Source organism: Melospiza melodia, chromosome 2 (genome assembly GCF_035770615.1).
Source record: "Melospiza melodia melodia isolate bMelMel2 chromosome 2, bMelMel2.pri, whole genome shotgun sequence".
NCBI classification, from domain to species: domain Eukaryota; kingdom Metazoa; phylum Chordata; class Aves; order Passeriformes; family Passerellidae; genus Melospiza; species Melospiza melodia.
Genome location: NC_086195.1, coordinates 76889813 through 76916716, shown reverse-complemented (window position 1 = coordinate 76916716; position 26904 = coordinate 76889813). Strand labels below are relative to the sequence as shown.

Genomic DNA, 26904 nt, shown 5'->3' with positions numbered 1-26904 from the left:
GAGCTATGATCATGAACCACAGGAGAGGGAAACCACAGAAAACATTTAGGGTGCCATCATGAGGAAACTGACAGTAAAAGGACCAAGAATTAAAACTTATACAATGACCACTGATGATTCATACATTTCATATCTTAATGTTGGTAGAAAATATATCACTATAGACAGACAAGTTGAAGCACAGTATTATGAAGTTCAATGTCAGCACTGCTAATTGAAAGTATTCAGAACTCCATCTTAGAAGAATGTTCAATACATAACATTTGCTTCAATTTAAAGCAAAAGCTACCATCCAAATATCAGAACTTTCACCTGGAAAGAAACCACCTATTTACATTTTACATCAGGTCTGTCACCACAACATAGTATACAGCAACATATGGCTCTACTGCATTTTACATACACAAATTTCTTCACACTTTCATTAGGCAGGGGTTTTTTGGGGTTGTTTTTTTTGGTTTTTTTTTTTTGGTTTTTTTTTTTTTTTTTTGGTTTTTTAAATTTGCTTTTTACTGAGTAAATTCAGACTTAAAAAAATGCAAAACCTGTTGTTTTTCTGCCTGTTGTTGTGTAATGCTCTCAGAACATCTTTATACTTCTATAAATTCTGCTATAAATATTTTACCATCTGGCCTATATTTTGTGTTCCTCCCCATCCCCATTAAATGCTTGCTGCAGTTGCTTTTATTGTTTCCTGCACTGGCAGCAAACCACTTGACAAGGCAGCCTTTAACTAATAGCATAGGCAGAGACTTACTCCATCCTTAGTAAATGTAATCCTTTAGTACAACTTTGATCTTTCAGTGTCTCCTATTTTCTCTTAAAAATGTCTAAATTAAACCTTTGTCAAACAGTACAGTGTAAGTCAATATCTTACAGTTAATGTAACAGAGGGACATAAGAGTAACTAAAAAAAAAAGCTTATAAAGCTGGTCATATAAAACTAATCCAAAATATGGCATTTATTGAAATATAAATCAGAAGATAATTTTCAGAGTTGTGAGATATCTTTATTGAAGCCCTTATTGAATTTCTGAATACTCACCTAGAATTAACTACTGATTAATTACATTTATAAAATCAATAATGAAAAGATAATTAAAAAATGATCAAGACTAATCAGGAAGGTGTAATGGGCACAGTTGGGATTTGGAATCACATTTAAGCAAAAAGATGATTCAACTGAAATGCCTAACTAGAAATAATCTACATTTTATAATAATGTACAATATAGAAATACACACACTGTATTTTGGATATGATTTGACTAGAAGCTTGAGATGCAAAACAGACTGATACTTTATTATTAAGAATTGCTCCAAACACAACTATATTAGATATTTGACATTAAAGAAATAAAATGAGACAACCAGTAGCTATTATCACTAATAAAAATTTAATATCATGTACTGCTTATGGACACAATCAAGTATCTACTGCAAAGCTGTGGCTTAATAATCTTTCTCTCTCTTACAATAAATAACTGTAAAAAACTGTAAATGAGTCCTTCATAACTTTCATAAAAATGACTAATCCAAATGTACCATTTTGTCAGTAGTTTGAGAAATGAGAAAGGAAGATTACTATCATGGTAATGCAGCAAATATAATGCAACACATTAGTCAATAGCTGACTGGAGTATTATACGGAAATAAAAGCTTCTGGAATACGTGTGGTTGAAAATCACCTGTTACTATTAACACTAATTTCATCCTGTTACCTCTGCATACTTTGTATGGGAGGTGCACTCCACACAGAAGCTCAATCTTTAATCTCAGACTTCCACTAAAAATAAATCATATTTTTAAGGAAAATTTCATGCAGTTTGGTCACAACCAAATGAAAGTAGAAGTTGCAAACAGTAATGTACTCTTGAAGCTTACAAACACACTGAATCACCACAAATGATGTCTTTTTAATACTAAAGGCTGTAACAGTCAGAAAAAAGAGAGATGGGACGAAGTCCAACTCCAGTTATATGACAAATTAACATCTGAACATGCTTTAACTTGTTGCTATACATATTTATATTTTTTCCTGTTTTGTACTTTAAACTTTTTTAGAAGGAAAGGCTAAAGAAAAAATAAGTATTAGCCAAAAGAAACTGTTTGCATAACAAGAATATTATTAATACTTCAGAGACATTTATTTGACAGTTTCTTTAGAAAAAGAAATGCCTAGAAGACACATGGCACTCAAATCTTTCTTCTGAATCTGACAGTCAACATAAATGTTGACAAAAATCTTGGTATCCCATTGGACAAGATGTGTTAATCAAGATCAAAACCAACAGCTTTCTACTTATTGCCTGGAGGCAACAAAGATCTGTCCTTTCTGAAGTAGTCCTCCTCTCTTTCAGGTTTTCTCTCTATGTATCCAACACAGATAAGGAATCTGTTTCCTTAAATACTAATTAATTTAGATAAATTATTGATCTTTAGATTTTTATATACCTTTTCACACATCTAAAATTTTTTTGGACCTGTGTTTGTAAAGGTCTACTGTAGTGGAATTTACAAAATATACAGTGTCACTGAATACCAGCACAGTGAGTAAAAAATGACTCTTTAAAATTACCTGTATAGCAAGTGCTCGAGCTACAAGACTTCTAAGATATTGCAAAGGATCTTCTGGACCTTCCCACTTGCTTTGCCATGTGGCAGGACACTGAAATAAAAATATATACACTGAAAGTATCAAATCCACTGTCATTTCATTTTAAGTTGGCAACTTGAATAAAAATAAATAACCTGGAGATCAAATATATCTACAAAAAAAAGACAACACCAGCAATATAATGATCAAGAACATACAACCTCAAACAGAAAGGTTGGATCCCCGCTAATTCTTTGTGTGACCCAGCCACAGTGTTAATGGAGAGCTTGCAAGAACCTCTGCTATTCAATAAGGAAATATCAGTTGCTTCCATAAATATTTCCAAAAAGGCTAAGAGCATTATGTCTTGGGAAGTCACAATGTTATCTTTCAACTGCAGCCAGTTTCCCACTCCTCTGCTGTAGCCTCCTCAGACTTCAAAATGCAGCTGTGTGGCTCTGTGATGAAGACAATCTGGTACAATTCCTCTGCATGATTATTTTCTCATCACCTTACAGCTTTTGTAGAGCAACACCTGAGAAAAAAAGGCCTGCAAGACTTCCCAATATAAATTTTTGATTGATTTCAAAAAGAAAGGCTTAAAAGGGCATCTCTTAAACTTCCTCCTTATAAGATAAGGATAGAAACACTAATTTTACCTACTCCACAGGAATCTAAAGCACACTGAAAGTGACTGCAAGATTCCCCTACTTATGAGAAAGAGAATTAATGTAAATCAGTACCTGTGGAATATTGTACACTACTGAAGATGCTAAGCAGAATCAACAGTTTATACTGTTTAATATTTACAGCTGCATTTTCCAGGAAGTTCCCATTCTAATAGAATATGTACTGAACAGGTATTCAAAATCCAATCCCAGAAGTTTGCAAAAAAAGATATCTTCCAAAGTAAATACACTGTATTTACCTTTTATAGATAAAAACCAAAATGTAATGAGATTCAAGATACTAATTAAAAATTAATTCAATAATCTAGAATACATACAAAACAATTAATAAAGGACAGTTAACTGCATGGGGTTTTTCCTAACTGGATTTTTTGAAAATTATTTTTTATTTGAGACCTTGCATTTTTGCAGCCTCTTCTACTAGATGTGCATTTACAAGCAGCTCATCAATCTATCACTTACAAGGCATTTGCCTAATGCTGTTAATATATCAATCTAAATTACTTTAAGTCTAAAGAAATTGCTTAGCTAATTGTTATTATGCAAGTGTATCTCAGATGTGCTTATGCTCTTTTTGGGTGGGGTGGAGTTAATTTTCTTCACAGTGGATAGTATGGGGCTAACATAAGAATTTTACACAAATACAGGACATTGCCAAACCTTTACATGTCATACATTTACTGAATTTTACATTCCTATTCATAATCCAGCAGTTTCTTCAGGTGCTATAATCTTAAAAGAGCTACAATCCTAGTGGGTTTAAAATACAGCTTTTGAAAAATAATCCTTTGCTACATAAAACATGAAAACGCTAAACAAGAAGAGCGTATAGAAAACACATGAAGAAAATCATTTTAGGATGACAAATGGAGTGAGGTTTAGCTGCCATGCCAAGAATGTGGCATTAGCCTCTCTGGAAGGCTGCTGAAAAAATTGCTATATAGTCACAATCCAATGAAGTGATCCATGTCAAGGAAAGTGGGTAAGTAAGCAGATGAAATGACAGAAGCACTGGTCAATACATCAGGAAGCGCTGAACTGATGCTTATGAGAGGTTAAAATGCACAGAATTTTGAAGAAACTTTTTGAGGCAGTGATCAGCTTCACAGCTCCTGCCAATTCCAACAGAAGAGTGCAGCTAAAGCACACAAGCAAGCCATGCTCTCTTGCTCAGTAACAATAAATATAACTAAGAGCTAAAGAATGGCCATTACATGTATCCCTTCCATTCACTATGACTCGGACTTAGCGTCAGTTTCTACCACATAGTCAAAACATGTTTTAAAAGGCAATGAGATTGCTAACAAGAAAACTTAATTTAGTCTGACTGTACAGCAATTTTGCTAACAAATGCTGTCTTGTGAATCTGAAATGACAAGAAATTCAATTATTGTTTTGATTAGAATTTGATTTATCAATAAATGCATAACAGTCTTTTCAACAGCACTTGTTTGTCACATGAAGATAAATAGGATGTTAATAGGAATTATTGTTCATTGCAGAAGCAATCTCATTATCTATGCATTTGCATTGACAGAATTTATCAGTTGCTGGAGGCAAAACGAAACCAGAGCTTCATGTCACATCAATGTTTGACTATCTTTTAACTCAATTATCTAGATATTAATGAAAGAGCATGTATATTTGCTGTCACTAATTGTATCAGTTTATAAACATGCCCAGCGTAATACCAAAAGATATGGAGAAAGTACATATAATTCTGACTGATTTCTTGTATCTCAATAATATAGGGTGAGATGATAGGTTGGTATGACAGGCACAGTTTTTCTGGTGAGGTATGGCAATACTCCATACTGAATAAATGCAAAGAGAACTATTATTACAATTTAAATTTTAAGAAAATATAAAAACTAAGTAAGGGGACAGGTTTATATATTCTACTGGCTAATAGTATTTGACTTATCTAGCATGACTTGGTATTTGAAATTGAAATAGTATTCCACAACTTCTAAACTTATTGGATTTGTCTTTTAGAGAAAGTTTGATAGGAGAGTAATACATTCAGAAGATTCTGCAAATACTTCTGAAAAATGTACAGAAAAAACGGGTTTTGTTTTAGAGTTTCTACATTTAAAAGAACTCAATTTTAGAGTATCAATAAAAAAATTTAGAACATGGAAATGACTACTAGTTCAGTTTACTTGGGTTTTTTCAATGCTTATTATAATATATATTCATCACAAACTGACTTACCTTCTGGTTTAACAGAGCACTTGCTAGTTTTTGTACTTCAGAACTCAGCAGCGAGGTGCCTCTGATGACTTTACTTAAAGAAGCAAGTGACTGATGGACGCTCTGCACAAGGCGAATGGCATTGAACTGCTCCAGGGTAATGAACGCTAAGATTGGAGATGCTTGTTGTTCTGCAGGAGGAGACACCTTCTGATGGATCAGGTTAGAATTCTAAGGAAAAACAAGGGATATCCAGTTAATAAACTCAGGGAAATTATAGTGTTGTACAACACATAATTTATTTATTCATGATACTTCATATGACCTTATTAGCTTTGAAATAGTAGTGGTATCATCTCTTTTCTGGTACTGAATTATAACTACAGTGATACTTTCAGTACTGTCTGTGACATATTCAATAAAGGCACCACTCTTCTGAAACAAGTCTGTCTATCCAGTTACTTCAAAAGTTCTTGAATTGCTGAAAGATCTTCCCTTAGCTGAATCACTGCTTTTAGTATTAATGTGCTAATATAAAAAGCAGTAGTGTACTCAGCACAACAAAATTTTACTGGGTACTGTAAACTATGTTGCCAGTTCTTGCTTCCTGAGACTAGTTCAACATGGAATTGAATTAAATACTATAAACACAAAATAAATATCATTTTATGTGTAAATCTAGAGTAACTTGACTCTGAGAAGTACCGATGCTCTTACACTGCCATTTTTACTATTCACTTCCCTTCCAATAAAGTCACTAAAAATCCAAATTTATTCAATAATTTTAAGAGATGGTGCAATTTTGCAAATCTTAATTCATATGCAACTTATTACATAAATATATTTTTGCATGTGTTTGGAAACTGCCAAACTGTAATGTGGCAAGATGCTGCAAAGAATTCCAGTTATAAAATTAAAAACCTTTTAGAAAATTAAAATTCTATGAGGCACAAATGCTAAAAGTAAACCTTAGCCAATGGGAAAAAATGTTTTGGTATTTCAGTTTCTAGCAATTTAGGAAAGATAAAATCAGATTTTATTTTCTCTAAAATACGTTTTTTAAAATAACAAGTTTTGATTATTTTTCAGGTTAAATAAATTTCTGAATTGTCACATGGCAACTTGCTTTTCAGAAGGCACAAGATATTTACCTCTATAATCTTTCCCAGGCACTATGTATTTGGCAGAACATTTACATTTTTAATTTCAAGCTCATATTCCACTCAGCTACCAAGCTAAAATATGAGAAAAGCTAAATGAATGAGCAATACTTTGGCTTATGACTGACCAACAAAAAAATTAAGGATAAAGTTTTCCAACACTGTTAAAAAGGTATACAAGAAAGCTACTGATCCAAGTGCCAAAGCATGCAGTATTTACAATTGTTATGCTTTGCATTTTTTCTTTGCATGCATTAAAAAATCACAGTACCAGTTTCACATCAGTTTTTCTGAGACCATGATTTGCTGAGGATATGTAAAATGTAACACAAAACTAGCATAAGCTAGCTGATAATTTCTTATTGAAGTGTTTAATTGCACAAAATAAAGAAAACCCAAGACATTCCACCTTGGAGGCTTTGCTCCATCTTTGACACTCTCATAATTCACAAAAGCTTGTTGAAAAAGAAGTCCTTTAAGTTCCTCAATATTGTCCTTTACAATAAGAGTCTCCTATGAATTTCAGATTCATTTCATCACTCTTTCTAGTGCTTTCCATTGAGCATTTGTTGAAACAACCCATCTATCATTTCCATAGGAAAATTAAACATAAATACCAATATCAGCTTATACATTTAATGTTCTATTATATTTTCTTAAAATCCATTATGTATATAACTCACATCAGGTTTTAAAATATGTGTATGCTCATGACCTGCTTGGGAATTAAGACAAAAAACTGCTGAAGTACTGGGTGTTTTTCCTAATCATAAGAAACTGAAGGTAGATTCTAATCTTTAATATCAAATACTGTATCTTGCTACCAATATTAATCAGGTGTGTTTTCAGATGTTGATAATTTCCCCTCTTTCAGTTCTGCATATGTTGCTATCTTAGTATAATATAAGACTTCATAAAGTCTCACCTAAAGTGTCCCAGAGCTTTACTTTGTTACCTTCTTAAATGCAAGCTTTTGCAAACTCCAGTATGTCCTGAAAACTGCCTCCTCAGAAATGTTAACAAATGCAATGAAAATAAACTTATATACCTTTACTAGTTCTGCATTTGATTCAAAAAGCAGTTTTGGTGGTGGTGGTGGTGATGGGTTTTAGAAATCCCCCTTGCCCTTTTGATGTACCTGTTTTGCCTCCTCCTTCGAGACTCTCTGCCTATTTGTTTTAGATATTAGCCTCTCACTGTTTTTCACATGGTTTTCATCATTGAAAATAAAATAAAGAATGACCCTATATTTCTGTTTCACTGATTTTCCTTCATGGAAAAGTCCCTGTTGTTTTTTTAAAGCTGAGATAGCTAATGAGGTACCAGGCACGTGGTGTGATTCTTGGGGCTCTTCTGCACAGTGCCAGGAGCTGGACTTCAAACTAAATGGCAGGTTCAAGAGAGTTTAATTAATTTGGTAAGTGTCAAGATGTCATTAAATCATGCTGCAAAACACTGTAAAAGCTGTTTTAGGACAGTATTCATTACAAGGATGTTTTCAATCAGAAGAATTAATATGTATGTTTTCAAATGAGGCTAATACAGGTGAAAAGGTCATGACATTCTGCATAAGTTCAGAATGGCTTTGCTTTTGTAATTTCAACACAGATGCAAAATTATTTGAAGCTCATTTTAAGTATCTATTTCATTTAAATAAAATTCAATTAAAAATTTCAGTCTGAATTCTGGCTAGACTAATAATCAGTGGAATAAGGAGAGGCAACTGCCATGATTCTATTCTTATATATAGATAAAGAATAATAAACCTCCCAGTTCAATAATTTCAGGATACCTGAATAATTGGTAGCAACAATTAACAGGGTTTTGTATCATGCATGATCTGAGAGAAAAAATGAAGCCCTGCAAATTACCAGAAATATTTCTGAAAAGCATGTAAGTTCCTTGACACCCTATTAATGTAGAAGAATCATATTTCATTTAGAAATGTCTAAACTGAAAAAAGCTAAAATTTCCAAAGCATATCTGCCATTTTTGCTGTTTGGCCATGAAGAATAATATAGGCTCTGAAAACTGAACAAAAATAACTGCTATTCACAGAACCACAAAGCTGAAGGTTGGAAGGAACCTCTGGAGATTGCCAGGTGCTCAAAGCCACAGCAGATTGCCCAGATCTGTATCCAGTCTCCATCCAAGAATATGACCCCTTGCAGCTTTTCCACATAGACTCCAGCCAAGTGCCAGGGGTAGTGTGGAGCATATGAAGCTCCAAGGGGTCACAGTCTGAGGGCCAGACCAGCCTCAGCAGGCTTTCCACAACGTCCCACAGCTGAGCACCTGGAAGGCAGAAAAACTGCCTAAACAACAGATGAGGTCAGAAAATGGGAGCATCCTTCCCCCAGCTGCAGGGAACTGCTCACTGCTGTTCCTTAGCACTTCCTCCCGGTGCTTCTGCGTGGATCAGGTTCAGTTGGCTTTTGGAGTTTCATTAAGAGTGCAAAGAGAAAAATATGTCCACACTGCAAGATTATGATCAATCATTGAGATGTAAATTCTATAGGATATACTTATGTCAAATGGTAAATTTTGTTGAATTTCAGAATTTTCAGTACATAGATGTACAACAACTGTTTTCAAGGTATTTGTAAGATAATCGTTTTTTAGTTAATTCTTGATTGACACACTCAACATGGGAATAAAAACGTTCAAAACAACTTAATCGTTGTCTACATATTAACAAATTTCTGAGGGTCTTTTTGCCTCTGGAATAAGTTTCTTTTCCAGACTCCAGGAATACTTTTTTTTAAATTTTACTTCTTTATATCTGGGATACTGTATTAATTTCATATTCTCTGCCCATTCATGCATAAATAAAATAATTTATGATTATTAACTTAAGCAGCAATTCAACTATCTTCTTCATTCCAATTTCCAGGTCTTTAAAAATTCTGCAAACAAAGATGATGCCTTCATTGAACTATCAATCTAGAATGAGAATGTAGTACTGCATGCAATGTCTGTAAAATATTAAAAATATCCAGGCCTTTTCAAAGCTGGAAGCAATTACTGGTTGAACAGATAATGAAAACTAATTTTGATAAAAATATTATTATTCAAATTTTTTTTAAACACTCAAGAAAATGTCCCCGACACAAAAAATAAAACCTATAAAAGGTTTTATCCTTTTATAAGATATAAAAGGATTAAAGCTATCCTATTCTAAAGGATATATTCAAAAGATTAATTTAATTATCTGCTATTGGCATAAAACCTTTAGAAAATCAAAGAAACTTCAAGTTAATATGGAATCCTTGAATGTTTTGGGTTGAAAAGGACCCTAAAGATAATCTAGTTCCAGCCCTCCTGAACAGGCAGCGATACCTTCCGTAGACCAGGCTGCTCATTTAACCTGGTTTTGAATATTTCAGGGACGGAGCATCCATTAGCTCTCTGGGAAACCTGTACCAGAGCCTTACCACCCTCTCAGGAAAGAATTTCCTAATATCTAACCTAGACCTACCTACATGGATTAGACGAGAATTCAATGAGATACTCGAAAATGTTATGGTAAATTCTAATGTGTACCTCATGTCACTTCTATGCATGTGGTCATTTGAGTAAAGGGAAAGGTTTTTCCCATTACAGTGTGGGTGTGTACCCACACTGTAGAGACAGACTAAGACACAGTTTTAGGCCACAACATCTTTTGATCTTTTACTTGATCATTGAGGAGACAAAATAATGGCCTAATGTCCAAGTGGGCACCTAGCATGAGGTGGGAGAGATCCTTCCCAAGTATGCATACTGTCTGCATTCACACACATCATATCTAAATGTATGCCGGGAATAAGAATTCAATGGGTGGAAACCAAGCTTTACAATATAAGTTAAAAAACACTAACAAACCGAACTAAGCAAGACTAACAAAGGAACTTAAAGAGAGTGATACTGGATACTGCAGAGGGGATTTTCATGAACCTCAGTTTAAAGCTAACACCATATTTCAACACTATTAATATGTCATTGTATTTGAAATCATTAAAAAACACCTTGTGAATATCAGATAAATGAAGAAACTAAATAAAAATCTAAAGTGCACTAGCATTTTCCTTGGAAACACACAAAGGATGCTAGTTTATGTTTTGAGTGTGATCTCACTTCCATATGGAGAAAAAAGGTGATAGCCTGTTGCATCACATACAGACTTCACAGCTAATTATGCACCTAACACTGTACTTTCTACCTCAAATGCATTTAATTTATTTTTTCTCTTCTTATGTTTCAACACTTGAGATAATTCATTAGACTATATTTTTAATGTATTTACCAGAAAAAAAAAAAAGTCCTCTTTTCAAATTAGGTACAGTCCTACCTGATTAAGCTTCTTCCATAGGTTGAGAACAGGAGAAAGTTCTGTTGACCATATTTCTCTGTCAAATTTGCAGCCAGCAGTTACTGACCTACTCAGAATCCGAAGCTGGGAAATGACCTGAGTGATGAGAATACAAATGCATTCTTGAAGAAAGATAAACAAACTTCTTTTAGTACAAAAATGCCATACACTAGCAAATACTCTTCAATTTATCTATGAACTGTCCTTTCCTGCATACCTAATGACTGATCAAAACACAAACAATATCCATATTCAAGAACAACACATGAACTTCATTCATATGAACACTTGAACTTCATTCACATTAAACCTAAAAAAAATCCCTACATATTGTCTTATCATAATAATTGTCTTCGTCCAATTATAATTTAAAAACTAATGAGATGCATAAGTTAACAAAAAGCCTCTTTTCCACAAAATTTAGAGACAAAACTTGAGCTCTGCCTTTAACTAGGCTCCATCTGTAACTAAAATTTTAAGGGGAAACAAACTCCCAAAATATGTTACTAAATACATACAATAACTATCACACACCAAAACTTGAGACAATTATAGGAAATTCAATCTGATCTGACCAGGATCTCTTATTTACATATTCATGCCACCTCAACCTCTTTAAATGCATTACTATTAAAAAAACAAAGCATGAAATTAAAAAAATAACTGCAAACCTTCCAAATAGGAGGGGAGCTTCTAGTTCATTAGGTACAACTGCCTTTTAATGTAAGCAACCCTAGTAAGTTTGCAAATCAACCGATAAAATACATCCATACATTTGGAACAAAGACCACTGAAATTAAAATTCTTCAGTGATACTGCAGTCCGTCTGTTAAACTGTATATAACCCCCCTGGTATTTTTGAGGCATTTTCATTAAATTTTAGTTATTTTTCACAAAGTATTTTTGCAAGGCATGTTAGAGAACAACTTATTAATTCTCTCCTCTTTCACTTGAAAATAAAGAATTAAGCTTCACAGCAAAAATGTATTAATCATTCAGAATCATTTAATTGTAACACAGACGGAGGGAGAAAGTCAAGTTGTTTTTCTGAGGGGATTTGACTTATTTTCTAGTCTTGAAAGATGTGCAATGATGAAGTGCTTTCTTTTGTTTTTCATTTTCTTTCACTGAAGCAAACCTCTCCTTCCTATTTATCAGCCTTGATAGGGACTGTGAAGCACTACAAGATGATAGTACACGCAACCATCATTTCAACTTCTATAAACAAGCTCTGACCATGAGACTGTGGTTTAAAATCCTGAAAGAATAATTTAAGGGCAGTAGTAGAATCACAGTCTCAGAATGTAGGAGAGTAGATTTCAGCTTAGTCAGGGATCTTTTTAGCAGAAAGCAGTTGGCAACTGTTTTGAAGAGCAAAGAGGGGCCAAGAGAGCTGGTCAATCCTCCAGAAAAAAATTCTCAAGGCACAAAACCAGTTCTTTCTGATGCAGAGGAAACAAGCATGATAAGCAAGTCAAAGAACAATCATGACAGAAGATCATCATGGATGTAAAGGAAGTTAGTGACCTCAAATCCTAGAATATGCTGAGTTGGAAGGGACCCACAGGGATCACTGAAGTCCAACTCCTGGCTCTGCACAGGACATCCCCAAGAGTCAAACCAGGCGTTTTCTGAACTCTGTCAGGCTGGTGCTGTGACCACCTCCACTGGGGAGCCTGTTCAGTGCCCAACCACGCCCTGAGTGAAGAACCTTTTCCTGACAGACAACCTAAACCTCCCCTGACACAGCTTCAGGCTGTTCCCTCAGGTCCTGTCACTGTCACCTCAGAGCAGAGATCAGTGTCTGCCCCTCCTCTTCCCCTTGCCAGGAAGCTGAAAGCTGCAGTGAAGTCCCCCACAGAAGATGGGGACAAGGATGGACTACCCGGCAAGAGTAGAAAGGCATTGCTCAGTTGTGTTGGGGTCAGGTAAGGAAAGCCAAACCTCATCTGAGTTTAAAAGCAGCAGTGTATGCAAAGGCCTAAAAGGGCTTCTGGCAGTATTCTAGTAGCTAAAATGAAAATACGAGCTACTGCTCTTTATAGCTTCTGTTACATAAAATAACATTTCACCCTCCCATTCTCATAACTTAATTTTAAACTTTCATAATCCTTTGTGTAACCCAGCTATTGTGTATATCAAAAAAGATTCTTGTTTAATTTAGCGAAAAATTAATTTCTCTGATGAATGTTTTGATCATAGTATCTTTATCATTCTAGCTATTCTTCCTCATTTTCACTCTGCACATATGCAAATGTTCTGACAAGCAATACAGATAATAAACACACATTTGTGCCTTCCAGATATCATTCTTTCAGCTATAGTTTTGTATCTTTTAATTTGTTTTTGGGTAGTTGCCTGCCATCATTTGCTAAGCAATAAAACATTGATATGAAATACACTTTAACTGGTAATTCAGAATGTGGTACTTCATATAAACTTGCATATAGTGCATACTATAAAGCTGAAAAATGTTTATATGATTGCTTTGTGAATATGGGGGACTGAAAACATTAACTCTGGTATTCATTTTCAAAGTGCCTTTAGAGGTACAAACATGCATCTCCATACAGCTGAAATGAGTTTGAGACGTAGTGACTGCAAGGTAAGTAATTAAAGTATTTTTCTATCTCTACTCTACAGTGTTAGCTGTCTTTTTCTAATTATCTAATTATAAAATTTGTCAATATAGTTTAAATAGGAAATACAGTACCTATTCTTTATTTGAATTTTTTTTCCTTCATTGTGCCTATATGTGTTTCTGCTTTGTGTATTTCATCAAAGTAGTTCAAAAATATTGGGTTATCATTATCAAAATTTAAACACTTAAATTAAAGGTACAGAATCAAAAGAAATCAAGTCTTAACTCTCTGTGTTCTGGAGTACTGTAATATACAATGATCTTCATCAAATGTTCATGTAACATCATTAACTCTTTACAGTTCATCCCATTTCTTTTCTCAGGTATAGCAGGCATGATGGTAGCATACTTTACTCCTAAAGTTTCCATGACAGCACAGTTTTCAATTCACCATAATTTTTTTTTAAATTTATGGGTTAGGCTGAAACTTTTTGTACTGGTAGCTCTTTCAGCCTGATTTTTTTTTTCAAAATTTTAACCTACAATAATCATTCACGTTCAAGACACAGATGAAAATACATTTGATTCATGTCAAAAGACTCAGGTTAACTTTTGAACTGCTTCAACACCCCAAACTTTTGCTAATGGGCTACAAATTTAATGGCAGGACATCTGTCCGAATTCAGGAAAGAATTACAGATTGTAAAATAGTAACACATATTACTATTTAAGTATGATTACAAGTTTGATATTAGAACTTGAATGGTGCAAATACTTCATTCTCACAAATCCCAGTGAAGTTCCTTACAGGGTTGACTAGTCTATACTACTTTGAATCAGCTAAAGCTTGAGAAAATGTTTACTTTCTTCTCTCAAATCAGTCTCTATCTGGTTGTTATGAAAATGAAAAGGGAAATATATTTTTTTAAATAGGATCATAGAACAATTAACACTAGAAAGAAGCTAGGGAGGTCTCTAGTCTAATCTCCGGTTGGAAGCATGATGAGCTTTAAAACCAGACCAGGTTGCTCAGGGCTTTATCTGGTTTTGAAAAATCTCAAATACAGAGACTGAAGAACATCTCAGGATGACCTCTTCCACTGCTTTACTACCCTAATAATTAAAAGGTTTCCCTTAAAATCAAATCTGGACTTTTCTTGTTTTGGTTTATGTCCTGTAAAAATAAGAGTCGAATGGACTGGGACAAAGAATGTGTTAATACTGGGAAGGACCAGAATAAAATCATGAGTGGGATATATCACGCTATTAGAATTCTCAGGTGTATCACAGAAGTGTCAAAAGGATTGTGGTTTGTTTGCAATTGCTCCACTTAAGTATTTTCACCTTCAGGCAACAGAAATAAGTTTTCAGTTGGAAGGGAAACTGGATTTAAAAGGAAAAGGACTATCAGGAACACATTTCAGGGGTATATATGAAAACCAAAGGGACAGGACAGGAATGAACACATAGACTAGTACCTAGAAGGAAGGAGACCTTGGTTCAGATGACAAAGGGAACATGATTAGGAATCTGTGTTTAAGAAGATGAAACAACTCTTGGGTTGAAAGAGGGCATGTTACAGTCACACTAGGCAAGCACAAACTCACCCTTACCTATCCTTAGACACTTATTTGAAGCTTACTTAAAACTTACTCCAAAATATTATCACCTTAGCCTTAGCCTCCCTAAATAATCAGTAGATAGATCTTAAGTGGGATAACTTGCATTTAAAAGGTTCTCTTTTGAGCACATAGGAAAACTAAGTTCTATACATAGGTACCTCAGACAGATGGGTCTATGCCATAGAAATTAGAACGAGGCTTTTAATTTAATTTCCTGGAAACCTAGCTACAAAACTTGAGAAGAATTTTCTCTCAATGTAATATATATACAATAGCATCAGCCTAACCTATCATAAACTTCAAAACTTACTCTACATTAAGCTTGCCTTAAACATGATGTTTCTACATGATGAGCACACAGTGAGATCACAAGTGACCAGCACAGATGCATACATCCAGGTCTGTGGAATCCTATTCTTTGCACTCTAACCCAGGTATGTACTTATAGTACTAACGGAACTGAAAATTCAATCACAGATGTAGAATACAGGGTACTCAAAGTAAGAATACTTTTACAATACCTAACCTTTGAATGTTCCCCTTTCTTATTGCAATGTATCCTTTTTATATATTATACACTAAAAGCTCTTACATTTTGTGCTAGTTCACACCAAATGCAAATCTACCATTAAGCAGGAAAGCAGTACCTTCATGAAAATATGAGAGAGATAGAAAAAGAGATAATAAAAATATAAAAGCAATCACAAAAAATGGTCTGTTTAAAGAGGGGCAAGAAGATTATTCAGAATCGAAATTCTTGGTAGAATCTGTCTGTTTTAAGTAAGGCTAGCTAATCACAACAGTATTTAAATAAAAAATTCAATAGAGCAATTTATTTGTGAACAATTACTCGAATACTGATGAACAGACTAGAGAAAATGCTACCAAGTATTTTCTCTATTCTTAATAGAAAATTCATGCACTGTATGTTTTTTTCTGAGTTATGAGCACAGGAAAATACAAATTGCATATATTAAGAAAGGTGGGGTTGTCAAACTAAGAATGACAATATTTATTTACCCAGATATTAAATTGCTTGTGCATCTCAGCTTTTTAATCATTACACGCTTTTGGGTGCATCTACAGACATATGCTGCTATATTGACCAACACATTAGAGTAGAAAACGTGTATCTAGACAAATTATGTGAGATAATGAACAAAATGGAAAGCTATAAAGATAATGAATATTCCCGTGCAACTTTCTATGGAACTACTAAAAAAGTAATGTTTTACCTGAAAATTAAAATTCATGGAAACAAATAAAAATGCGGAACTGTTCAGATTTTAATTTTTCCTTCTCTGAAACTTAGAGAAGACATTTCTAGGAACACAAATCTATTTCTGTTCTTTACTGATGCACAAGACAAAGTCATGCTTTCAGTCATTCACGCTACTGCAAAAAATGCTCCTTCACAAATACAATATATAATAAATGCAGACTTACATCTAAAACTTGTATTCACTTAAGAATCAAATCAAATTTTATACACATTATTAAGCCTTGAAAAGAGGAAAGTAACACAGTCAAAAATATCTTGTGAAATTCTGACAGTGAATTTAAAAAAAATCAGATAATTTTTGAACTTAGTATGATTACTGTTCTAAGAATTCAAAGCTGGAGAGATTTGCTAGCAGATAACTGCTATTTTTTTTCAAGATTATGGAACATATAAAAAAGAATTTTTATTTTTGTACGAAAATCAAGCAAAGTCCTCTGTAAATCTACAGATGTCAAAGCAGATACTCTACTGCCATCTACCAGTTTTGAAAGGATGTAGTATTAGCACAGAACTTCTACGCTCCATTTCTCTGAATGAAACAATATATCCCTTTACACAGCTGTTTAAGGAGATATTTCTGGTTTTATAAGACTTTAGAGCTCAAAGTAAAATATGAAGCTATAGCTTAATTACTCTGGTAAATACTGTGAAAGTACTAACTAGTGCAGGGCAACTGTGTCTTTACTGTGTCACAAGAGGGAGCAGGTTTCTGTGTGACATCCCTTCTGCCAGAACTACACGCTTCCATCCTGCTTCTCACAGCTTGGCTGCTGTTCCCTCATTGCTGAGAACGGAGCCTAAGACTCAACTGGCACTGAAACCTCTCTGACTTTCAGTCCCTGCCTGTGTCCCTTACCCCCTCTGTAAGCACAGGATCCATGGATGCTGTTAGGATAAAGGTACTTAAATGGCACTTGTAAGCAAATCATTCCTACTGCATGTGGATCAGTAACAGACAGTGTAGGTCTGTCTATGCCTGCTCTTTTCTTGTTCCATCAAGGCCACCTCAAAGATGTACTTTCAATCATTAAGGATCTGAAGTAGGGCTGGACTCTCTACAGATACTTGCCTTCTCAATCAAACACAAAGTAAATGGGCAAAGATTCACCATGCCTGTATCTTCCTTTATACAGAAGAGGATCATGTATCACATACCTCTGACAATAGGAAGACCTTCTATATAGCAGGGCTTCAGGGGAGAAAGGAAGAAAGTCAACAGCATGCTGTATATGGACAGCACAAGCCCTAGCTGAACCTTCTCCTAAAGAATAACTAAGAGGTTTACTTCATAGAAGTCGACAGGATACACATTACCTGGAGACCATGAAGCTAAAAGGAGTGCCAGAAGAGCTGGTTGACCTTAACTAATCACACACCCTGACAAAATTTAAGGAGACTGGAAAATGAGAGCTGTTTTTTTGAAGAGAACAAACTTCTCATATGCAGAGCACCACAAATATATTTTCATATACACAGCAACAGTCCTATGAGAATTAATAAGGTTATTTGAAGCATTACATTGATTCACTAAATTGGTAAAGAGATGTTTTCTACCTCTTTTTGTTAGAGCACAGTACTGTGGCTTCCACTCCATTAATGGCACAGCACATTTCTTTCATGCATCACCACAGGTGTATTGAAAATACGTCCCATATATCAAAATTCCTTTTAAGTACTCAGATCTCTCAGTTGCAGGGTAATAAATACAGGTTGACATTACTCATCAGTTTCTACTAGAGACTGTTAGTCATGTATTTGTGATGTGGGATGTAATAAATGTCAGCAATTAAATGCTCTGAACAATTGAAAGGTTATATAATTGCTAAATTATTTTAGGAAAATAAATTCATGTTCATCTGGAATCTATAGTAATAAGATAAGATTTTCAATAATAATACAAACTGTTTTTCAATAGTAAAAATACTTTTCAATAATTATACACATATTACTCTATGTGGCATAATTAGAATTGTGGAGGAACAGTAAATATAAAATTCATGCTCTGAGTCCTGCTGAGCTGGATTATGAAAGAGAAAATTGTGTCTGTTGACAAACAATCAAGAAGCTACAGCTATCATTACAGCTGCACCTTGAAAAAAAAATCACACACCACAGCCCACCTATTCTATAAACAGTAGAAATTCTGCAGTCAGATGTATGACTGAAATATTGGGTGGACATACCCTAACTTTTTTTTTATCTTACTTGGGTAATGACAACTGTGGGTTTTTGGTGTACAAACTCAAGCATGATCCTGCAATTTGAGAGTTGCCAGTGTCCTCATATACCCTCCCCCACACCTTCTGTCTCTTGCTGTCAGAAACAAGGCAAAAAGCATCACTGGAACCATATATCTGATCAGTTTTAGTAAGCCAGAGAGCAGTTTAATCTAAATATAAGGATATTCAAGGAATAGCAAGAAGAGGTACAGAATCATCCAGTGACTTGCTGAAAATAAAAGTACATCATAAACTAAGTTAAAAAAAAAATGTAAAAAGCTATTTTATTGCAGTCAGTGAGATCATTGCAATTACATTTAATGAGGCAAAATTTGCTTCATGTTTCCTGACCTTGATTTGTACCTTGTCTACTTTACTAGATTGCTCTACACTGTTCTTCATTATTAGTTTAATATTAATTTTAGCTTGAGAAATATCCATCACATAATAAAAAATAATTATAAAAAAGGTAACTTTTTTCCTATAAAATTTCTCATTTTCAAGTAAGACAGAAGAGCAAGAGTATTTACTTTAAATAAATACTGTACTTAGTCACTACACTAAGGGTCAATTAGCTAGTCCTTTTGATTTCTGATGGATTTCATTAAAGAAATTGTTGTTTCTCTTTAAGCAATCACATCTATGATTCAGTAAGAGATTTCTGTGCAAGTATTAATTCCTGTGGAGTATTTAATTTGGCAACATGTTTTTTGCCTGAGTTTTAAACTTGACATTGTTCAGATACCATAATTTCTAAGTCATGTAGATGTAACGTGTGAATATTAATTCCCTATGTTGAGTTTCTGCTAGAACAATCTCTCAAGTTTTCAAATGATTCAGCTGCCATTCATGATGAGTATGAAATGTCATGTATGAATCACAGAATGACAGAATGGCTGGGGTTGGAAGGGACCTCTAGAGATCACCTAGTCCAACACCCCTGCCAAAGCAGGTTCACCCAGAGCAGGCCCCACAGCATCACCTCCAGACAGGTTTTCAGTATCTCCAGAAGAGGAGATATTCAACCACATCTTCTCTGGCAGCCTGTTCCAGTTTTATGTCATCCTCATATTTAGGAAGTTCTTCCTCAGATGGAACACCATGTGATTCAGTTTGTGCCCAATGCCCCCTGTCCTGTCACTGGGCACCACTGAAGACATTCTGGCCCCAATCCTCTTGATACCCACCCTTAAGATATCCATAAACACTGATAATATCCCTCAGTTGTCCCTTCTCCAGGTGAAACACACCTAACTCTCTCAGCCTTTCCTTGTAAGACTGATGCTCCAGTCCCCCAGGCATCATAGTCCTCCCTAGAGCCCCCTCCAATAGCTCCTCATCTTTCTTGAACTGAAGAGCCCAGCCCTGGACACAGCACCCCAGATGTGCCTCACCAGGGCTGAGTAGAGGGGCAGAATCACCTCCTCTGACCTGCTGGCACTGTTCTTCCTGATGCACCTCATGATCCCACTGGCCTTTTGGGCCACGAGGACACTGCTGGCTCAGGGACAGCTTGTTGTCCACCAGGACCCTCAGATCCTTCTCCACAGAGCTGCTCTCCAGCAGGTCACCCCCAATCTCTGCTGGTGCCTGGGGTTGTTCCTCCCCAGGTGCAGGACCCTGCATTTGCCTTTGCTGAACTGCATTAGCTTGCCCTCTGCCCAACTTCCCAGCCTGTCCAGGTCTCACTGAATGTCAGCACAGCCCTCTGGGGTATCAGTCACTCCTCCCACATGAAAACAAGTATGAATACAGGCACAGATCATTCCTAGGCATTTTTAAATACTCCCTGTAGTATAATACTGTGCACTGGAGCTCTGTACAAAAACAAATTTATATTTATAGCAGTGATCTGCAAGATGAGATTTTTACTGAGATTAAGAAAAAACATAAAAGCTTTATACTATGTCAAAGAACTGCATCAACAAATTTTTCACGGGAATTACAGCTTACAAAATCTTAAATTAAGAGTTATCTTTTAGTCACAGAAGCTCTCTAAATACCATTATTTGCAACTCTGCATATTTAAATTTCAAAATATATGTGAAAAGGCTGTATTATTAATGATGACTTCACTGAAGGCAATTTCTGAAGTGCTGGTTAACAGCCCACATTGCAAATGCAGGTAAAATTTATTATTTCTATTTATATATATGTTGAGGATAGCCATGAAGTAAACTACAGAATTAAGATTTTGGATTATGGAAATAGGACACTAGTTTAATGGCCATAAGGGAGAGGGAAAATATGATACAGTATAGTAAGCAGAGGCAAAATTTGAGGCAGTAGAATGGACAGCACATTAATTTCAGTTGATTAAGAAGGAGAAATAAAAGATTATTTTTGAATAAGCTTCAGAAGAAGTCCCCTCATTGTGTAGAAAGGCCAGAATTTTTAGCAAAATGACTGAGTAAGCATGGAGTATCTCTGTGGATTGAAAGGTGAAAAAATAAGGAACATATAAGAAGAAAAATCAAGAACAGTGAAAGAACTGCTGGGCAATTCAAGATGAAATTAGAAAAGTCAAAGCCCATGTGGAGATAAGACCAGAAGGAAACAATTAGGGATGAAATGGGTTTCAACACATATGAAAAAGTTCAAAGACAACATGAGGCATTGACCAAATGTAAGAGAACATGTGAGGCATGGTACATAAACCATGTATTCTAAGGCCTCTGTGCATGGTGTAGGAAGCAAAGGTGCAGATAATACTGGGAAATCCCATGCAAAGAACATGAACACATTCATACACTAACAAGGACTTCAATCCAGCTGTTGGCTGGTCACCAGTGGTGTTCCCAATGCTCAAAAGTGTGGCCAATTCTGTTTAAAATCATTATCAATGATCTCAACGAGGAGGTTGAGTGCACTCTCAGCACCCTGGCCGACGGTGGGCAAGTCTCACAAGGTAAGCCTCGCAAGCACACTCTCTGCCATTAACGTGAATGATAGTCTTGCCTGAGGATGCATAATGGTGGGAACCATTCATTTGCTTTAGCAGTTGAATGAAATAAACTGGCAATGAACAAATAAAATTTTGAAATGTGTTGGTCTTTCACTGCTCTGGAAAATGAAACAAGCAAAAAAATATGTCTACTAATTAATAAAATCCCTTTTTTGTTTTTGAGACAAGCACAATAACTTGCATACTTTAGGATGCTTGAAATTTCACTTCCTTATCCTGAACTTTTCAATTTGAAATTGAATACTTAGATATGATATGCAAGTGTAACAACTCTATTTACATTCTTACAATACTCAATGCAGAAATGGCAAAAAAACCTATTTTCAAAATCCTGTTCAAATAAAAATCTAATTTTTCAAGCAGTCCAGTTTTCAGAAGAAAAGAAAGCCTCCTGTATTCTGAGTAAGCAACACTTCATAGTTAGAGGTATTTTCTTTAATCTCTTCAATGCTCATGAAAATGTTCATCATACAAGTATTAGAAATGCTGCTGACATTATTACAAAGCTTGACTCAAAGGTCAATGGAAAGAAATAGGTAATTCCAAAAGGTGATTCACTCCTTTATTTCAGATGCCTATCTAAGACTGGCACAAATTATTCCCTGTAGCTGTTTGTCTTTCTTTAGTAACAAAAAATAAAATGGATGACTAGCTAAGAAGAGGTGGATAAGAGTCATGTGATTGAAGCTAGTTGAGAGGTATTACATTGGGGTTTCTTTGTTTTCATTTCAATTGGCTTTGAATTTGGCTTATCATATTTTTCTATCACAGTACCTAAATACTTTAAAGAAAAACAAACTCATAAGAAATTCCAATATCAGTCAGGGGAATTTGAAGATGCTTGAATCAATAAATACATCAGAAGTCTTTCAGCAGGATTTAAACAAAATATCCTCTAAGAGCTGAACTAGAAATCTAACAAAAACTTCCTGTGTACTCCAAAGATAAACTCTAATTCAACGATATCTGTTTTTAAAATACCATTGACTTGTGGGAAATGTTAGAATAACATCTAAATAAAATATTTGGTGTTAACACAGGAGGTATTTTAAGAAATATTAAAACACTAACTGAAGATAATATCAGTGAACGAAACAGGATTTCACACATCTACATAATTCACACCCTGGCAGGTATGAATTTGGTATCTTGGAGCTGGACTCTAATACACAGGGAGCCTAGATAACAATTAGATTAGGCACATAACTCTGAGAACAATAAAGCATTTTTAGATGACTATCATCCTTAGAAAATTTTTTTTCTATTATATTAGTTTCACTGCCAATGTGTAGTGACTAGCCAAAAAAAAATGTCTGTTCTGGTAAATAAAAGGGAAAGTTTGTGACTTCCAAGCAAGAAGGAAAATTTAAAAGATTAAATCTGAGAAAAATAAATTACCTTGTATCATCTACCCTGTCACAGAAAATGATACACAAATTTGAATTCTATTTGAGACTATACAATTAGTATGAAAAAGGTTCTTAAAGCAAGTAATTCTGTAGCAAAATCTGAACCACCTAAACTGCAGAGTATCACTGGTGTGGTTGAAAAGCAAATAAAATTACAAAGGACAAAATACAGGAAGAGAAATACTTCTAGCAAGTTCAGTTGAAGTGAACTGGAACCCAGTTAATATTTAGGTTATAAGTATTCAGACCTCAAAATTTTTAATTCATATATAAAATATACAAATAGATAATTTTTGTAGTATTTCTTCAAAAATTTGGTGAAAAGCTACAGTCTGTGGACTCTTCAGCGATGAGTCCCAAAGGATTATTTTAAATCTCTGATGCCCTTAAGCATTTTGAAGGTGTATTGGGTGGACCTTGGCTAGCCACCAGGTGCCCACCATAGCTGTTCTATCACTCCCCTTCCCAGCTGGAAAGGGAAAAGAAAATGTAAGGAAAGGTTCATGGGTCGAGCCAAGGACAGGGAGAGATCACTCACCAGTAAGCATCACTAGCAAAACAGACTTGAATTGTGGAAATTAATTTAATTTATTGCTAATCAAATCAGATTAGGTTAATGAGAAAATAATCTTCAAATCCCTTCTCACCATCCCTCATTTCTTCCTAGGCTCAACTTCATTCCTGAAATCTCTACCTCCTCCAATCCAAGTAGTGCAGAGCAACAGAGAATGGGGGCTGTGGTCAGTTCATCACACATTGTCTCTGTCTCCTCACTGTCTTCCCCTGCTCCAGCACGGGGTCCCACTCACTTGAGACACTACTCCATTCACTTTAAAAAGCAAGTTCAATCGGGCATGCACAATCAACCTCAGGAGGTCATAAAAAGCTACTGCAAATCCACAGATTTGCCTTCCACTTGTGCTGTCACTGGGATGGTGGACATAAAAGAATCAAGATGCTGTCCAAGTACAGATAGACTGTAACTATCTTTTATCTTTGCATGATAATGTGAGAGTATTCATTCATTTATGAAAATATCCAAAACAACCTAATCTTCAACCTTACTGAGACTTAACCTATCTCATATGATACTCTCTGTGAAGCATTACAATGTGTAAAAGAATGCAGAATTCCTGAGGCAAGATATTATTAGAATTATTAAACATTGTATTGTATACAGAAAAAAGCAATGAGCAAACCACGTGCAAGCCATATTCATTATCATTGTCAGTCATATTTGAAGAATCTTGTGCAACTTGCCAGCTACTGACTGTATTTTTTCTCAAAATAATTTATTGCATTATTGAAGAATGTTTAGATTACTCAGTTGAGTGATCATATATAGCTACTACTGACAGGCTGCAGTTATTTGCATTTGGCAGGATTTGTTGGGATCACTCAACACATGCTACACTCTCTAGAGTGCCTGCAGTGAATATGTCTGCTGTGCTAAGAAAGGAGACAAAACAATGCCTCTGCATTTTCATTTCATCCTCCTAAGGTGGTTACTGGCAATAAGTCATATTAGTTGCAGGTATGGTAAATCCTGTACAGAACAGGATAATTCTTGTTGCTTTTCCGAGGTTTAAAAATACATATGCAGGTCTGTCTGTTTCAATCTGTCAAAATTCCATTTATCACATAGGATAAATTTTATTTTGATGATGACACATGTATAGTTCTATTACAATTACAATGAAGGATGAGATTTATTGATAAAAATTCATAAAAGCACAGAACTAAGAGTAAGAGATGAGTCCACTGGCACCAAAAGCCCACTTTGCAAGTGTCTAAATTGCACACTCTTCTCATTGCACAGGAAGCCTAAAGCAAAGCTGCATATATTTTGATTGGTCTAATCATTGGTTATGATTAGACTGGGAGCTGGACCGCCTGAATACAGGCCAATATGCAGGCAAAATACAGGGTTTATCAGGTCAGGAGGAAGGAGCATGATTGTAACTAAGTGGTGATGACTGTTGCTGAGAATGAGGAAACTGAGCTGCAGTACAGAAACTCTCTACTGGTGTACAACAGGTAGGATGAGGTGTACTGACTCCTGCAGCTGCACTGGCAGTGGAGATTTTTTTTATTTTAATGCACTGTTCTGCAAGGAGAACATAGCAAGGGATGTGAGATTATTCATTACCATATTCAACATATGAGATGTGTCAAAGGCTTATTCTAACATCAGGTGAGGCAGAAACAAAGAGACACAGTGAACTCTGGAAATCCAGGCTCTAAAACTTTACCATCTTCATCCACTTAGCACGTCATTCAGAAAAAAACACTAAGTCATGCTTCTAAGATCATGCCTTTTTAAACAAAATTTTTTTACCTGTATGAATTCAGTATTAAGACTCTCAGAATTGCACTACAGAATACTGGAAGACATAATTTCTAATAAATCAATTAGTAATTGCCAGTGTAAAAATAATACTGGTAGCAATATTCAGCTTTTAAATTAGAAAAGTTCTCTGCTGATAAGAAGCTGTGAATATAGTAACACAACAACACTTGCAAAATTTCTAAAAAAATACCCTTTCTTTTTATTGATGTTTTGGCTTTGCCCAAACACTGGTAATGCACAGGTTACAGAAGAGATACCTGCATGACTTCAAAATGCTGCACTGTGCTGCAGCCTATTTCTACTAAAGTGTTTTGCTGCAGCAACAGCAGCTATCGCTTCTAGGCATGAAAAATTAATAATATTCATAGAAAGTCTAGAGAATCAGTGAAGTAGTGGACATGATACTACATTTCACCTTTCTAAAGCTAGAGACATGGCAGCTGAGCTGGTATCAACTTGTTTCTGACTACCCTTGTCCATTACCTTTAGCTTGGTAATGGATTTCTGAGAAACACTCCTGTTAGAAAACAACCACTGAATTTCCAGTTGTGAACCATGGCATCACCTATGGATCTAAAACAGCTGCCATACTGTCAGAAATGGAAAGGGAATAGAATTCACAGTGAGGAAGAAGCACAGTTTAAGAAAGGAACATTTCTGTTACTTAAATTGCCTAAGACTTAAAGAAATACTGCAAAATACTATCAGAAGGATGAGAAAATATTTCATATGACAAAAAAAAAATCATCTCACAGAACAGTAACTAGAGCAGTCTCACATTTTCAAGATTATAAACCATAGTTTATAGCTTATAATCAATGCTATGGCAGACCAGTTCAGCAGAATGTGAGTTTACATGTAAATGCACTCATTATCTACTTCCCTTCACACAGGAACTCTGAGTCCATTCTGATTTTCAAATATTAGCATTTTTAACAACGGCAGATTTTAACAAGCTATGCAAGCCCAGCTGAAATAATGAAAATAATCAGCAGTCTACAGTGAATCTGAGAGAAACAAAAGCATCTAAATGGATGTTTATGTAAATGATTTTAAGACAAAATCAAAGAGAGATACATTTAATCTTGGAGCATGCATTAGCTTTGTATTAGACAAGTTATTCAGTTCATCCTATTATATTATGCACCTTCATCCTACTGATTTGTCTTTACATGTCTTTATGTTTGCATGTTCTAAAGAAAATAGTTTGACAATACAGCTATGGATTTAAGTCAGAAGAAATATTTAAACAAATTTACAAGTACTGTATTTGATTGGCAATAAATGCAATACTCAAAGGCTTTTTTTTTTTCAGTCGATCAGAGGTCTTACCAATAGGACATTTCTGCTTGGAGCCCTTTTTAAGTGACTGCGAGCAAACAATTAGATACTTTTTTTTAAAACTGCAATTATTAGTCTTGAATTCATAGGAAACTCCAGCTATAGGGAACTTTCAACTGATTTTGCCAAGAATGGTTGGGCCAGATG

The 26904-nt window shown here is 35.1% G+C and overlaps 1 protein-coding gene across 2 annotated transcripts in view; it reads right to left on the bottom strand.

Moving 5' to 3' along the window:
• The window catches only part of DYNC2H1 (dynein cytoplasmic 2 heavy chain 1), a 143166-nt gene that overhangs the window by 22979 nt on the left and 93283 nt on the right, over positions 1–26904 (bottom strand). For both annotated transcript variants that reach the window (XM_063148920.1, XM_063148921.1), the window contains exons 83-85: positions 10968–11084; positions 5499–5708; positions 2578–2667 (exon numbers count right to left, since the gene is read on the bottom strand). In XM_063148920.1, the coding sequence (XP_063004990.1) occupies positions 2578–2667; positions 5499–5708; positions 10968–11084 (417 nt within the window). The remainder of the gene's footprint in view (positions 1–2577; positions 2668–5498; positions 5709–10967; positions 11085–26904) is intronic.